At 42.6% G+C, this 17279-nt stretch overlaps 2 protein-coding genes across 3 annotated transcripts; one reads left to right on the top strand and one right to left on the bottom strand.

Moving 5' to 3' along the window:
• Window positions 1-1483: 1483 nt before the first annotated feature.
• LOC115204300 (zinc finger protein-like 1) lies at window positions 1484-8934 on the bottom strand. Of its 2 annotated transcripts, XM_029769758.1 has the most exons (9): window positions 8783-8934; window positions 8400-8516; window positions 8172-8283; window positions 7870-8063; window positions 7534-7609; window positions 7103-7309; window positions 6769-6892; window positions 6365-6574; window positions 1484-1528 (listed from the first exon to the last, which is right to left on the bottom strand). In XM_029769758.1, the coding sequence occupies exons 2-8, from the start codon at window positions 8499-8501 to the stop codon at window positions 6388-6390; spliced, it is 1002 nt and encodes a 333-aa protein (XP_029625618.1). In that variant the 5' UTR covers window positions 8502-8516; window positions 8783-8934; the 3' UTR covers window positions 1484-1528; window positions 6365-6387. The 2 variants fall into 2 exon arrangements, with proteins under 2 accessions (XP_029625618.1, XP_029625617.1); XM_029769757.1 differs by lacking the exon at window positions 1484-1528 and having other exon boundaries at window positions 5715-6574; window positions 8783-8933.
• A 4326-nt stretch (window positions 8935-13260) lies between these two features.
• On the top strand, window positions 13261-16926 carry LOC115204301 (sororin-B). Its single transcript, XM_029769759.1, has 5 exons — window positions 13261-13606; window positions 14055-14122; window positions 14241-14309; window positions 14426-14932; window positions 16098-16926. Exons 1-5 carry the CDS (start codon window positions 13573-13575, stop codon window positions 16176-16178), a joined length of 759 nt encoding a protein of 252 aa, XP_029625619.1. The 5' UTR covers window positions 13261-13572; the 3' UTR covers window positions 16179-16926.
• Window positions 16927-17279: the final 353 nt, after the last annotated feature.

Here is a 17279-nt window from a genome sequence, read left to right on the forward strand (position 1 = left end):
ATCCAGTCCAAGAATCTTTATCATTGTGCAAGTGTCGGTCTAGGTCTCTCAAGACTGGGCCACCAGTAGTCTGTGACATGGCAGAAAGTGGTGACCTCTTCGAGAATGTAAACTATGTTCTGTTTCTCCTTTTACACACAAATCAATGCACACATACATAAATAGTAAATGTCTTACAATCTGCTGGACAAAGACGATGCTTTACAAATCTAATCATATAATGATATTTATCCTAGATCCAGTTACTCATGATCCTTATTTTATATTCAAATACAGAAAATGCTTGTTCTAATCTCATCCATTTTGTGAGCAGGGCAACACCTCTGCTTTGATGGCATGGCTGTTTTCCCTGTCTGTGTCAAAGAGAGGGCTGTACACAACCATGTCGCTGCTCCTCTGCATCTTTCAGCTAGGCCTACTGGTCGCTGATGTCATCCTGCACTTTGTTATCAAGGACAACAGCTTTCCAAGCCAGCACCACACAGAGGCCATACTGGTGGCTACTTCTCACTTGATAATTATCATTGATATATGAAAATTGAGATATTTTGTCTGGGTATTGATATCAGGTTGATATTAAGACAATCCCTGATATTTATTTGTTACTCAGTTGTTTCAGGTGGTGAGTTTCTACTGGTCACTGATGGGCTCAGTGTATTCACTTCAAGCAGGAAATCGCAAGATGGGCTTCATTGCCCTACTGTCAGTCTGTGAGTCAATCAATGTCTGCATGTTCATCACTCCTAATTTTAGAGATACAGAGCTTATTTGTTTTGCATGCCCCAGTTACTGTTTGACATGAGCGCCTTCATTTCTCTCTTTTTTCTAGTTTTTAACTTGGTCATTTTCATCACTCGCTTCTGTTATGAGTTACTTATGATCCAGTACAGAAGAGAGCAGTTCTGAGATACCAATAAATGAATCACCTCAACCTCAGGAAACAGAGACCACTTGCAAGGGTCATCATTATTTCTCAGAGGACATGTTGCCATGTGAAAATGATCAATATGACATGATATAAGGCCTACAAGTGTGTGTTCATAGATAAATCAAATCAAAATCAAATCAAATTTATTTATATAGCCCTTCGTATATCAGCTGAAATCTCAAAGTGCTGTACAGAAACCCAGCCTAAAACCCCAAACAGCAAGCAATGCATGTGAAAGAGGCACGGTGGCTAGGAAAAACTCCCTAGGAAAAACTCCCTAGAAAGGCCAAAAACCTAGGAAGAAACCTAGAGAGGAACCAGGCTATGAGGGGTGGCCAGTCCTCTTCTGGCTGTGCCGGGTGGATATTATAACAGAACATGGTCAAGATGTTAAAATGTTCATAAATGACCAGCATGGTCAAATAATAATAATCATTGTAGTTGTCGAGGGTGCAACAAGCACGTCCGGTGAACAGGTCAGGGTTCCGTAGCCGCAGGCAGAACAGTTGAAACTGGAGCAGCAGCATGGCCAGGTGGACTGGGGACAGCAAGGAGTCATCATGCCAGGTAGTCCCGAGGCATGGTCCTAGGGCTCAGGTCCTCCGAGAGAAAGAAAGAAAGAAAGAGAGAATTAGAGAGCATATTTAAATTCACACAGGACACCGGATAAGACAAGAGAATACTCCAGATGAAACAGACTGACCCTAGCCCCCCGGCACATAAACTACTGCAGCATAAATACTGGAGGCTGAGACAGGAGGGATCAGAAGACACTGTGGCCCCATCCGATGATACCCCCGGACACGGCCAAACAGGCAGGATATAACCCCACCCACTTTGCCAAAGCACAGCCCCCACACCACTAGAGGGATGTCTACAACCATCAACTTACCGTCCGAAGACAAGGCCGAGTATAGCCCACAAAAATCTCCGCCATGGCACAACCCAAGGGGGGGGCGCCAACCCAGACAGGAAGACCACGTCAGTGACTCAACCCACTCAAGTGACGCACCCCTCCCATGGACGGCATGGAAGAACACCAGTAAGTCAGTGACTCAGCCCCTGTAATAGGGTTAGAGGCAGAGAATCCCAGTGGAAAGAGGGGAACCGGCAAGGCAGAGACAGCAAGGGCGGTTCGTTGCTCCAGCCTTTCCGTTCACCTTCACACTCCTGGGCCAGACTACACTTAATCATAGGACCTACTGAAGAGATAAGTCTTCAGTAAAGACTTAAAGGTTGAGACTGAGTCTGCGTCTCTCACATGGGTAGGCAGACTATTCCATAAAAATGTAGCTCTATAGGAGAAAGCCCTACCTCCAGCCGTTTGCTTAGAAATTCTAGGGACAATTAGGAGGCCTGCGTCTTGTGACCGTAGCGTACGTGTAGGTATGTACGGCAGGACCAAATCGGAAAGATAGGTAGGAGCAAGCCCATGTAATGCTTTGTAGGTTAGCAGTAAAACCTTGAAATCAGCCCTTGCCTTAACAGGAAGCCAGTGTAGGGAGGCTAGCACTGGAGTAATATGATCAAATTTTTTGGTTCTAGTCAGGATTCTAGCAGCCGTATTTAGCACTAACTGAAGTTTGTTTAGTGCTTTATCCGGGTAGCCGGAAAGTAGAGCATTGCAGTAGTCCAGCCTAGAAGTAACAAAAGCATGGATTAATTTTTCTGCGTCATTTTTGGACAGAAAGTTTCTGATTTTTGCAATGTTACGTAGATGGAAAAAAGCTGTCCTTGAAACAGTCTTGATATGTTCTTCAAAAGAGAGATCAGGGTCCAGAGTAACGCCGAGGTCCTTCACAGTTTTATTTGAGACGACTGTACAACCATCCAGATTAATTGTCAGATTGAACAGAAGATCTCTTTGTTTCTTGGGACCCAGAACAAGCATCTCTGTTTTGTCCGAGTTTAAAAGTAGAAAGTTTGCATCCATCCACTTCCTTATGTCTGAAACACAGGCTTCTAGCGAGGGCAATTTTGGAGCTTCACCATGTTTCATTGAAATGTACAGCTGTGTGTCATCCGCATAGCAGTGAAATTTAACATTATGTTTTCGAATGACATCCCCAAGAGGTAAAATATATAGTGAAAACAATAGTGGTCCTAAAACGGAACCTTGAGGAACACCGAAATTTACAATTGATTTGTCAGAGGACAAACCATTCACAGAGACAAACTGATATCTTTCCGACAGATAAGATCTAAACCAGGCCAGAACTTGTCCATGTAGACCAATTTGGGTTTCCAATCTCTCCAAAAGAATGTGGTGATCGATGGTATCAAAAGCGGCACTAAGATCTAGGAGCACGAGGACAGATGCAGAGCCTCGGTCTGACGTCATTAAAAGGTCATTTACCACCTTCACAAGTGCAGTCTCAGTGCTATGATGGGGTCTAAAACCAGACTGAAGCGTTTCGTATACATTGTTTGTCTTCAGGAAGGCAGTGAGTTGCTGTGCAACAGCTTTTTCTAAAAATTGAGAGGAATGGAAGATTCGATATAGGCCGATAGTTTTTTTATAATTTCTGGGTCAAGATTCGGCTTTTTCAAGAGAGGCTTTATTACTGCCACTTTTAGTGAACTTGGTACACATCCGGTGGATAGAGAGCCGTTTATTATGTTCAACATAGGAGGGCCAAGCACATAAATGAAGTATTTACATATATTTTAATTGAGAAATATGTGAACAGTATAGAAAAACGTAATGGTTGGGATTTTTTTGTGTATGCTTGCTTTAGCAAAAGCACATATTCCTCAAAAACTACATATTGTTACACTGACAGAATTGTCTTCTGCAGAGTAAGCATCAGCAAGAGAGATGTTTGTTCCTCAACATTTTTTACGTGTTTAATGTCACTTGGAGAAAAGTGCAGAGATATATACTAACAGCAGACTGATATAGGTGGTGTAGAAATTTGATTTCAATACAGAAATGTGACTTCTCAAACATATATACAGTGCATTCGGAAAGTATTCAGACCCCTTGTCTTTTTCCACATTTTGTTACATTACAGCCTTATTCTGAAATTGATAAAATAAAAACAATTTCTCAACCTACACACAATACCCCATAATGACAAAGCCTAAACCGTTTTTAGAATTTTTTTGCTAATTTATTAAAAAGATTAAAAACAAATACCTTATTTACACAAGTATTCAGACCTTTTGCTATGAGACTAGAAATTGAGCTCAGGTGCATCCTGTTTCCATTGATCATCCTTGAGATGTTTCTACAACTTGAGTGGAGTCCACCTGTGGTAAATTCAATTGATTGGACATGATTTAGAAAAGGCACACACCGGTCTATATAAGGTCCCACAGTTGACATTGCACGTCAGAGCAAAAACCAAGCAATGAGGTCGAAGGAATTGTCCGTAAAGCGCCGAGACAAAATTGTGCCGAGGCACAGATCTGGGGAAGGGTACCAAAAAAGTTCTGCAGCATTGAAGGTACCCAAGAACACAGTGGCCTCCCTCATTCTTAATTGGAAGAAGTTCGGAACCACCAAGACCCTTACCAGAGCTGGTCGCCCGGCCAAACTGAGCAATCGGGGAAGAAGGACCTTGGTCAGGGAGGTGACCAAGAACCCAATGATCACTCTGACGGAGCTCCAGAGATCCTCTGTGGAGACGGGAGAACATTCCAGAAGGACTACCATCTCTGCAGCACTCCACCAATCAGGCCTTTATGGTAGAGTAGCCAGAAGGAAGCCACTCCTCAGTAAATAAAGGCACATGGCAGCCCGCTTGGAGTTTGTCAAAAAGGAACCTAAAGGATTCTCAGACCATGAGAAATAAGATTCTCTGGTCTGACGAAACCAAGATTGAACTCTTTGGCCTGAATGCCAAGCGTCACATCTGGAGGAAACCTGGCACCATCCCTATGGTGAAGCATGGTGGTGTCAACATCATTTTGAGCAGCAGGGACTGGGAGACTTGTCAGGATCTAGGGAAAGATGAACGGAGCAAAGTACAGAGAGATCCTTGAGGAAACCTGTTCTAGGGCACTCAGAAGATCAGACTGTGGCAACGGTTCACCTTCCAACAGGACAACGACCCAAAGCACACAGCCAAGACAATGCATGACTGGCTTCAGGACAAGTCTCTGAATGTCCTTGAGTGGCCCAGCCAGAGCCCGAACCGATGAAACATCTCTGATAATAGCTATGCAGTGACACCCCCCCCAATCCAACCAGGACAGAGCTTGAGAGGACCTGCAGAGATGAATGGAAGAAACTCCCCAAATACAGGTGTGCCAAGCTTGTACCCAATAAGACTCAAGGCTGTAATCACTGCCAAAGGTCCTTCAAACTACAGAGTAAAGGGTCAGAATACATATGTACATTTGATATCAGTTTATTTTTAATACATTTGCAAAAATGTCTAAAAACCTGTTTTGGCTTTGTCATTATGGGGTATTGTGTGTAGATTGGAGAAGAAAAAAAAAAAAAAACAACTTTAATCCTTTTAAAATAACTAACATAAAAAAGGTGGAAAATAAGTTGAGGGGTCTGAATACTGTCTGAATGCACTGTACTTATTTTAGAGGTCCCATCAACACACCCACCCACTAATACCTTTCGTAACACTTCAAACTCAGGAGAAAGTAGATTACTCTATCAAAGAGTGTCTGAGCACAGGGCACTTGTGGATTTAAGACTGCATTTGCCATTTTAATGCTAAACCAAGACCAATGTCCAATTAGTTAACCACTACTTGAATATCCTCACAGTATCTGTTGTACATTTTGTTTATCCACAAAATATGAACGTATATTGCATACAGAATTTGAGAATTGGTTAAACATTTATTCCAGTTCAACACAACACACACACTACCATGTCATTACATTTCTATATTTACAGACTCATTTAATCACCATACAATACAGTATGTGAATGTCAGACGTAGCATTCTTCCAATTCAACACAAACCTCACACTCAGTCAATTAACTTGAACTTATTGATGCCCCCTTCAAAAATACCTTTGTTTTAGCAGATATTGCAAAAAGCCATGTGTGTCATAGAATACAGTATTTCTGTTGTGAAAATCTGTTTTCCCCATCACCATTCATTCCAACATTGCAATCTCATTTGATGTGGAGTGGGTCAAAATATATATAAATTAATTGTACATATAGCTCTAAAAGCAATGTAAATAATAAGTTTGAAAGTGTGTACACACACACACACACACACACACACACACACGTCAGTTATATATCCTATTAGTTCTGAGAAGTAGATGCTTAGGAAATCTGCACCTGCCTATCCCAAAGAAGGAAGAAGGGTGTAAGGTTGCCATCATTTCCAGGACAAAATGCACCATCCCATCCTCTTTTCTTTCATGTCTGAGAGAGAGAGAAGGTATCTCTCTGCCTTTACTGGTCCTACCATTCTTAGATGGACTTATATCGGCCCCATGTTCAACACTCACTAGGACTTGGAGGTGGGTGCTGGTCAGTTGTTGCCCACTCGGATGTTGGGGTTTAGTAGGGGGTCTAAGTTGGGGTCGGAGTCGGCTGAAGCACGGCCCAGTTTAGCCATAATGATGATCAAGGTAAAGAATCCCAGAACTCCAACCAGAAGGAGCATGAAGACCCTCTGCTTCCAGGACAGGCCTGTCCTCTTGGAACCTGCCCGGTTTCTGAGAACACAAAATAAGTTACATTTTCAGAGTTAAAAGAAATTGGAAAAAGGACTCTACCTTTGGAGACAGAGTAATAGATAATCAGATCTATAAAATGTAAGTCAAATGTAAGGAGGTTTGCTAGGAAATATGTACTTGCTGTGTAATAACAAAATGAAGCAAAACTTTAAATAACTAGTAACACTACTGACTTGAGAATCCGTGCAAACCAGCTGAGTGCTGGTCGTCGCCGGTACTTGTCGTCATCAAAGTCGATCTGTGTCACAGAGCTGTGTCCAGAGTCCCTAGTGTCATAGATCTTCCTTGGGGATGATGCTGGAAGCAATAATTCACATTAAATGAATAAACCAAATATATGAGGATACATGAGGAATATCAGATGCGTCATCAAAAATGTCAGGAACTAGGATTAGAGTTGAGGCTAAGGTTTGGACTAACATGTATGGCATGACAACACTGTGTGGCTGGTAATGGTTAGGATTAAGATAGCTCCACTAAACCTGGGTACCATTCATAGTTCTTTACCTGTGTGTAGGGTGATGGTGTCACTGGTGGTTGCAGTGATCATGTCGACCAAAGAGTGTTGTTCATGAGCCACCATCTCCCCGTTGTTGTGGAGACTTCCATGATCTTCCTGTACTGTGGTTGGAACTGGAGTAGGGGCGAGGCTAGGGTGTGGTTGGGAGGCGTAGGAGTGGGTGGGGTAAGCTTCAGTAGGCTCCAATGCTGGTGCTAGCAGAGTAGGGGAGAAGGGAAGGAAAATGTTACAGTAAACTCCCAGATTCAAACAAACAATTCCAACATTTAGCTTAGCATATGTCATGACGCCCTGGATAAATAAAAAACATATCTGATAAAATGGCATATATTATTATGTATTGCAGCATTCAGTTGCAATACATGCTCCCTTACTGTGGACCAATAAGGTAGTATCAACAGCAGAAACAATTACTTACCATCAACCGTGGACCAGTCAGCATAATCAGTGACATCATGTGTGCTGTCTTGAATAGCTTTTACAGGTTCTTCAATCTTGCAGTGGAGAAATTATGTACCTGTTAGAGTTGAATTGTCACAGAATACCTATTTCATAATATATGTGTCTTCTCTCTAAAAGAAACACTTGATTTATGGGGTCCTAAAAAGTTAATTCTGTTTAAGCTCTAACATACAGTATTTTACACTAATATAATACACAACTGAATGTCAGCCAGCATTTGAACCAGTATCCCCCTTGTCACTCTTCAATGTCCCTGACTGCTAGTGTGACTCAGCCCACCCATATTCCTCACCAGAGGTAGGCCTAGTCCAGCTCTGGCCCAGTTGACTAAGGACAACTGTTCCCTCAGCATGTCAGCTATTGGGCTGGCCAGGTTGGAGGGGGGGAACACTGGACCCTGGCAGCTGGGGCACTGGTATCCTGCAGGAGCCGTGTGTAGGGGCAACCGGGCTGCCAGGTGATGAAGACAGGCCCAGTGGAATACATCTTGGATAGAGAGAAAGAGCAATGAACCAGAGGGTTTGAGCAAATCCCATACAGCAGTAATATCAAGCAACAGCAATAAGGATATATCCTAGATGTTGACATTCTTACCATAGCAGACCAATCTGACAGTATCCTGGGAGATCAGTGGGTTATTACACAGTCGACAGTTAGGGTTGTAATCACTATCCTGAAGCCACTGGAGGTAGGACTGCACTATACACTTGTGATCAGACAGGTAGAAAAAATACTTTAGTTTAGTGGCAAACACAGCTACTATGTGGTCTATATTTAATTTAACATGACACATTGGGTACTTAGAGCTGCCCATCCACTGACCTTGTTGTGGTTGGAGACCAGGCAATGCTCACACACATTCACCCGATGTTCAAAGCAGAACAAGTTGGTCACCTTCCTCTTAGGACACTTGCACAGACCCATGGTCTGTCTGTCGTTCTGTAGACAAGTGATCACCAAAACAAGCTTCAGCAACGACATAACTAGTTAACGTTATAGCTATTAACTAAGCAATAGTCTGATAGCCAAGGCAAATCTACTCATGGTTCAAATGTAGTTTGATTATTACATATTGCATAGGTGCAAGACACTACTTGTATGTATTGATAATGTAGATTTATAGTTAGAGCTAACGTTAGCTAAGCTAGTTCACGAGCATCAGATGCGTTTCGGGTGGCTTTAGTTGTAAGTTAACTGAACCTTACCTGTCACACAAGTTTTCTCCTCGATGATTTATCGTTTGAAGGAAAAGGTTGTACAAATAACTAAAGCTAGAAAATGCGAATGTTTTCAGAAGCGGATATTTTGCCACGTCTCTTCCGGCAGTCGCAGTATAATGATGTCACAAACGCGGAACATCTACGGTAATGTTTAGAAAGGATCCAGCTTTTATTCAAATTAAAAGTCAAAAGTTTATATTTTTTTGCATTTTAGTTAAACCTAATTATCCTAACCTGCTACGTTAATTATCCTAACCTGCTTCGAAAAATCTAATCTGACGTTAATTTGACAAAAGATGGATCCCTTCTAGCCAGGGACCCACATTTTATACCAGCTGGTCCACGGTCAGGTTTTACAGTTTGAATTTAGGTTGTCATGTTACGATTGGTTTGGCGAGAGCTGATCATCAATTAGATTTTATTTTACTTTAGAAAGAAACGTTGGCGCACTTAATGGGCGTGTCAGCCTCACCCACATTAAAGTTCGATTTATTCACTAATTCAAATCAAAATCAAATCAAATGTTATGTCACATGCGCCGAATACAACAAGTGTAGACCCTACAGTGAAATTCTTACTTGCAAGCCCTTATTAACCAACAATGCAGTTATAATAAAATACCTAAAAAAAAGTTACAAAAAAGTAACAAACAATTAAAAAGCAGCAGTAAAATAACAATAGTGAGGCTATATAAAGGTGTACCATTACAGAGCCAATGTGCGGGGCACCGGTTAGTCGAGTTAATTGAGGTAATATAGATGTTCAGGAGTCTTATAGCTTAGGGGTAGAAGCCTCTGTTTAGAAGCCTCTTGGACCTAGACTTGGCGCTCCGGTACCGCTTGCCATGCGGTAGCAGAGAGAACAGTCTATGACTAGGGTGGCTGGAGTCTTTGACAATTTTTAGGGCCTTCCTCTGACTCCGCCTGGTATAGAGGTCCTGGATGGCAGGAAGCTTGGCCCCAGTGATGTACTGGGCCGAATGCACTACCCTCTGTAGTGCCTTGCGGTCGGAGGCCGAGCAGTTGCCATACCAGGCAGTGATGCAACCCATCAGGATGCTCTTGATGGTGCAGCTGTAGAACCTGTTGAGGATCTGAGGACACATGCCAAATCCTTTCAGTCTCCTGAGGGGTAATAGGTTTTGTCGTGCCCTCTTCACGCCAAGGAACTCTCAACCTGCTCCACTGCAGCCCCATCGATGAGAATGGGGGCGTGCTCGGTCCTTAATGATGGTGTTGGAGTCGTGCCTGGCCATGCAGTCATGAGTGAACCAGGAGTACAGGAGGGGACTGAGCGCGCACCTCTGAGTGGCCCTCGTTGAGGATCAGCGTGGCGGATGTGTTGTCACCTACCCTTACCACCTGGGGGTGGTCCGTCAGGAAGTCCAGGATCCAGTTGCAGAGGGATGTGTTTAGTCCCAGGGTCCTTAGCTTAGTGATGAGCTTTGAGGGCACTATGGTGTTGAATGCTGAGCTGCAGTCAATGAATAACATTCTCACATGGGTGTTCCTTTTGTCCAGGTGTGAAAGGGCAGTGTGGAGTGCAATAGAGATTGTATCATCTGTGGATCTGTTGGAGCGGTATGCAAATTGGAATGGGTGACCAGCCTTTCAAAGCAATTCATGGCTACAGACGTGAGTGCCATGGGTCGGTAGTCATTTAGGCAGATTACCTTAGTGTTCTTGGGCACAGGGACTATGGTGGTCTGCTTGAAACATGTTAGTATCACAGACTCAGACAAGGAGAGGTTGAAAATGTCATTGAAGACACTTGCCAGTTGGTCACCGCATGCTCGGAGTACATGTCCTGGTAATCCATCTGGCCCTGCGGCCTTGTGAATGTTGACCTGTTTAAAGGTCTTACTCACATCTGCTGCGGAGAGCATGATCACACAGTCGTCCGGAACAGCTGATGCTCTCATGCATGTTTCAGTGTTACTTGCCTCGAAGCGAGCATAGACGTTGTTTAGCTCATCTGGTAGGCTTGTGTCACTGGGCAGCTCTCGGCTGTGCTTCCCTTTGTAGTCTGTAATAGTTTGCAAGCCCTGGGGCAGCAGCGTAGCCTAGTGGTTAGAGCGTTGGACTAGTAACCGAAAGATTGCAAGTTTGAATCAGCTGGGGGATTTGGGGTTAACTGTCCCGGGGTTAACTGCCCCGGGGTTAACTGCCCCTAACTGCCCCTGAACAAGGCAGTTAACCCATTCTTCCTAGGCTGTCATTGAAAATAAGAATTTGTTCTTAACTGACTTGCCTAGTAAAATAAAATAATAAATCTGTCTAATTCTAATACACTTGTATATTTATTTAGATAGAATCACATATTTATCATTAATTTAGTATCTGTGCAGTGCTGAAGTAAAAGGTTCTGAAGAACACCTCCAAAAGAAAGGCCAGGCTGTATCACAACCGGCCGTTATTGGGAGTCCCATAGAGTGGTGCACAATTGACCCAGCGTCATCCAGGTTTGGCCGGTGTAGGCCGTCATTGTAAATAAGAATTTGTTCTTTAACTGACTTGCCGAGTTAAATATAGGTTAAATAAAAAAATACATGTGATTTGGTAAGAATGCCCCTCTCCCCGTGACTGGCAGAACAGGTGTTGTATGTTGAGCATGAGGGCTGCAGTAAATATCTCAGATAGGGGGAGTGAGGCAGTTTTATAAATAAGCATCAAGCAGTGGGTCTTGCGACGGGTATACAGAGATGACCAGTTACAGAGGAGTATAGAGTGCAGTGATGTGTCCTATAAGGAGCATTGGTGGCAAATCTGATGGCCGAATGGAGAGCACCCTTACCTGCCGATCTATAAATTACGTCTCTGTAATCTAGCATAGGTAGGATAGTCTGAATCAGGGTTAGTTTGGCAGCTGGGGTGAAAGAGGAGAGGAGCGATTATTATAGATGAAATCAAGTCCAGATTTAACTTTAGCCTGCAGGTTTGGTATGTGCTGAGAGAAGGACAGTGTACTGTCTAGCCATACTCCCAAGTACTTGTATGAGGTGACTACCTCAAGCTCTCTTAACCCTACCTCAAGCTCTAGTGTGTTAAAGGTCCCCAAAGCACACACATCCCTGGGTCGCTCCTCTTTTCAGTTCACTGCAGCTAGCGACTGGAACGAGCTGCAACAAACACTCAATCTGGACAGTTTTATCTCAATCTCAATCTCTTCATTCAAGACTCAATCATGGACACTCTTACTGACAGTTGTGTCTGCTGTTGGGTTTTATTTCACTTATTAGATGTGATGCATTACCATTTACAGTAGATGTAGGCCTAAGTATGAACGGACTGTAATGCACTAAGAGGTTTATATTGTATTAACATAGATTGAGCAACATATAATAGACATGACTAACTGGAGGGTTGCTGGCTAGTAGGAGTGTAGGCTGAGTAGACTCGTGACACACACACACAATGCCTGGTTGTGGGGCCGCTCAAGAACAGGTGTATGGGAGGGGCTGGTAGAATGATAGCTGTAGCACAAAAGCAGAAACTGTCCTAACTGTAGCATAAAAACAGGCACTGTCCTTGGGTGTCTGACTCTCGGGTACACACATGAAGATAAGCTAGAAGACAACTATGCTTGGCAACAAAGATGCGTCTAGAGGCTGGGACCAGCCTGCACGCCAACGATAGGATGAGTAAGTTTAAACCACGCTCATCCTCCCTCTGACAGGCCAGCAGTGAGAAGGAACTATCTCTGTCAGAGTAGTTAATGAAAAGCAAAGGATGTGTCACTCAGTTCTCTGTTTGCCCTGCGAGGTGTTACAGTGAATCCGTATATACGAAGATTGTATTTACCATTTATTCTGCTTGACTAATTCTATTAATAAACAGCTGAAAATATATTCAGTAGCCTAGTGTTAAATTCTGTTCTGATACCAGATTGAATTGACGCAGCCCCAACACTGCTTTTCATGATGTATTGTTGTCTGTGCCCAATAATGTTTGTACCATGTTTGTGCTGCTGCCATGTTGTGTTGCTACCATGTTGTTGTCATGTTGTGTTGTGTTGCTACAGTACCATGCTATGTTGTCATGTGTTGCTGCCATGCTATGTTGTTGTTTTAGGTCTCTCTTTAGATAGCATTGTGTTTGGAGGATCTAAAATGGCGGCGGAAGAAATGGCAGCAGTTTTACGGGCGCCCAACCAATTGTTCTATTATGTGTTTTTTCACCTTTTTTGCACTATTGGTTAGAGCCTGTAAGTAAGCACTTCACTGTAATACCTGCTGTATTCAGCGCACGTGACGAATAAACTTTGATTTGATTTGATTTGTTGTCTCTCTTGTCGTGATGTGTGTTTTATCCTATATATTTTATTTAAGTTTGTATTTTTAGTCCCGCCTGCAGGAGGTCTTTTGGTGGGCCGTCATTGTAAATAAGAATTTGTTCTTAACTGACTTGCCTAGTTAAATAAAGGTTAAATAAAATTAAAAAGAAAGATAAAATAATGGACAGGAACTGCACTCCAATGTCACTTCCGGTACATCCAGGCGGGCAATTTTGAAAATTTTGAGGACTGACAAGTTAAATCAAAATTAACTACTATCAAGTTATTCAGTCGTAATTTTGCATTAGTTATTTGTTGCCTAGTTAGCTTGTGTGATATATTTATTTGCTGATGAATTAATAATTTGTTTTACTAATTAATCAAGTCAGCTAGCTTGTTGTCGATAGCTACTAGCCAGATAACGTTCATGTGTATTCTTGCTAGCTAATCACCCACCGAATTCATGTATTAACGCTAGTAAATAACTTGGACAGACGGCAAGGATGAGCAACGAGACACATCAAACCTTTTTGGCTGGTCAGTATGTTTGCTATTTTGTTCTTTATTTCTTAATTTAGAGAAGTGCGTCTGTAATTAGCAGATGTGTGGTTCACTCCAATGGCGAGATTATTCTAAATCAGTCAAAATGTCAAATGATGCCTATTGTGCAGACTCAGTTAGACAGCTATCTATATGCACCAATCTCAAATCAATGGCGAAGATGGACATTACAATTATGGAAATAGATGGTAGTCTTCATATTGAGGCATACAGCTGGATCTTCACAACATCTCGACATTACTCCCAAGTTTTTAGATAACAAAAAAAAACGTCACTTCAACTTTACCAGTCAATTGACTTTATCAGTCAAGGGACATGTCAAGTCATGTTGCTAACTAAAGATCTCACATCATTGTTAGCTGTATAAAGGAAAGCCAATGAGCCAATATTGTTGATGGTTGGGCCATTCTTTGTCTTATACTAGATTCTACCAGCCAGCCACGAAGGAGGTCAGCGCGGTTGAACTCTCCAAATCAAAATGTCCCCAACTCAGTAAGTAGTACCTTTTGTCAACACAACCAGTAACATTTCAATTTACCTTTTGACGTAGTCAAACTGCATCCTGCAAGCATCTTTGTCTAAGCATATATAATGTTACCGTAATCCACAGGCTCCTACAGACACTGTGAAACGCAGCATCACTGTGAGGAAGATTGCACCCAAGAAAACACAATTCAATGTGAGTTGAAAGAACACAGCAAATTCATTTACAGAATAAGCTGCATAGTTTTAATATGTTTGGTCCTGTTATTTCATATCAGCCCAGTCATATGTGCACAATTGCTTTTGTTTCAGGTACCCTCAGAGGACAACAAAGAAAATGAACAAATATTGTCTGAAGGCAGTCTGAAGAAGGCCAAAATTTCTATCCCAGGACCTGCCCAGGTTCCTCCACCAAAAGCCACCATGCTCTTCCCGATCTTGGCCCCCTCACCACCCTGTCTCCAAGCTGCAGCGAACCCTGAGGAGTCAGCATGGTCACAGAAGGTGCGTCGGTCCTACAGCCGCCTAAGCCTAGGGGATTGTTCGTTTGAGCGTCCCCAAGGCCAGGACCTGTCCACCCCATCTCTGCGTCGGGAGACCCTGTTTGGGTTTGAGAAGCTTCAGACACCCCAGGTTCTTCGCAAGGTGGAGCAGTCCAGGGTGGGCCCTGAGGCCTCCAAGTCATTCTGTGGGGTTAGCTCCTTCACCCTGCTAGAAGGGGACGACAGTGCTGCTGCTTCTCCTGAGCCAGATGTCAACATCCCTGGAGTTGCTGTGGTAAAGGAGAGGAGGAGGAGGAAGAAGGTTCCTCAAATAAAAGTAAGTTAGACCATAACTGTATCGCATTAGTGGATACCCACTGCTCTCAGGGCAGATTTGAGGGATTTGACAAGCAGAAGTGACTATGTAGGAGGTTAGGATAACTTATGCAGCAGGTCAGGACAATTATGAATAGGGTTAGCTAAAATTTTCCACAACTTGACCATATCTAGCTATAACCACGCCTGCCTGAGAACAGTCTTGGTTTCCAATAATGTGATTCTGTGAGAAGAGGGCATATGATACTACTGCGGTCACTGTTGACAACATTGATAAACAACGTAACCATAGTAGACTACAGTGTACGTTCAGTCAAATGTATTCATGAAGCCCTTCTTACATCAGCTGATGTCACAAAGTGCTGTACAGAAACCCAGCCTAAAACCCTAAACGGCAAGCAACGCAGGTGTAGAAGCAGGAAAAACTCCCTAGAAAGGCTAGAACCTAGGAAGAAACCTAGAGAGGAACCAGGCTATGAGGGGTGGCCAGTCCTCTTCTGGCTGTGCCGGGTGGAGATTATAACAGAACATGGCCAAGATGTTCAAATGTTCATAGATGACCAGCAGGGTCAAATAATAATAATAATCGCCACAGTGATTGTCGAGGAGTAAATGTCAGTTGGCTTTTCATAGCCGATCATTCAGTGTCTCTACCGCTCCTGCTGTCTCTAGAGAGTTGAAAAGAGCAGGTCTGGGACAGGTAGCACGTCCGGTGAACAGGTCGGGGTTCCATAGCCGCAGGCAGAACAGTTGAAACTGGAGCAGCACCATGACCAGGTGGACTAGGGACAGCAAGGAGACATCAGGCCAGGTAGTCCTGATGCATGGTTCTAGGGCTCAGGTCCTCCGAGAGAGAATTAGAGAGAGCATACTTAAATTCACACAGGACACCGGATAAGACAGGAGAAATACTCCAGATATAACAGACTGATACTAGCCCCCGGACACACAAACTATTGCAGCATAAATACTGGAGGCTGAGACAGGAGGGGTTGGGAGACACTAAGGCCCTGTCCGACGATACCCCCAGACAGGGTCAAACACCATCAAGATATGAAAAGTAACACTTATTGCTCGCTTGAACTATTTTCAAGATGGAGATGTGTAAGACCTTATAGCATATGTACCTTTGTGTTGATCTACTTTTCCATTTCCTTCCTACCCAGCTGGCGGAGCTGGACGACCTTGCGGCAAAGATGAATGCAGAGTTTGAAGAGGCGGAAGGATTTGATTTGGTGGTGGAATAAACTCAGGTCATCCTCAAAGTCTTTGACATGTAACTAGAAATCCTTTTTGCCAAGATGGAGAAAGTAAACTTTTTACACTTCTATGATTGCATTTCAAAGGTGATGAGGCGTGAAAGTAGTTGATATTTGCATAAATATGGCACCTATGGGAACAACAAACAGGATTAATGTACAATACAGAAATGTAAATGTAGGCTTTTTCAAAGTTCTAAATGTGAGATTGGTTTAAAAAGTGACCTAATACGAGTTGTGTAATCTTAAAGCCAGTTTCTATCTTCACTGATGTTCCTGTCACTTTGATAGGTTGATATTTATTTTCTTTTTGAGGTGACAACTTCATTAGGTCACAGGGACATTATCTTGTCTTGAGGAGCACCCTTTTTATATTTTAAATGATTGTTAAATCATTGTAAATTGGATTATAGACATCAGGTGTGTTTTAACTTGTAAGATTTATTTACAAAGCATTTTCTGTGATGTTGAGATTATAGCTGTTTGTTTTTTGCTTTTTACTTTGTTCATTTCTTAAGTGTTAGAATTTGGGACAGAAGATGTCCAAACTAAGAATCTTTATCATGGCAGATTGTCATGTCCTTCTATGATTTCAGAACTTGTGCTTTTGGATTTGATTGAAGCCTGTATGTCATGCATTCCCTTATCACATTTGTTCTCTAGAGGGTGCTCTCACCCTCTCATTGTGGCTTCTTCCATCACCGTTTTTACATATAAAATATTAGTTTAAATGTCATTATTTATTCCTCTCATATAGAGTTGAAGTCAGAAGTTTACATACACCTTGGCCAAATACATTTAAACTCACTTTTTTACAATTCCTGACATTTAATCCTAGTAAAAATTCCCTGTCTTAGGTCTGTTAGGATCACCACTTTATTTTAAGAATGTAAAATGTCAGAATAACAGTAGAGAGAATTATTTATTTCAGCTTTTAGAATTTTGTCCCATTCCTCCTGACTTAGCTGGTATAACTGAGTCAGGTTTGTAGGCCTCCTTGCTCGCACACACTTTTTCAGTTCTGCCCACAAATGTTCTATTTGATTGAGGTCAGGGCTTTGTGATGGCAACTCCAATACCTTGAATTGG

This window comes from Salmo trutta, chromosome 12 (assembly GCF_901001165.1).
Source record: "Salmo trutta chromosome 12, fSalTru1.1, whole genome shotgun sequence".
NCBI classification, from domain to species: Eukaryota; Metazoa; Chordata; class Actinopteri; order Salmoniformes; family Salmonidae; genus Salmo; species Salmo trutta.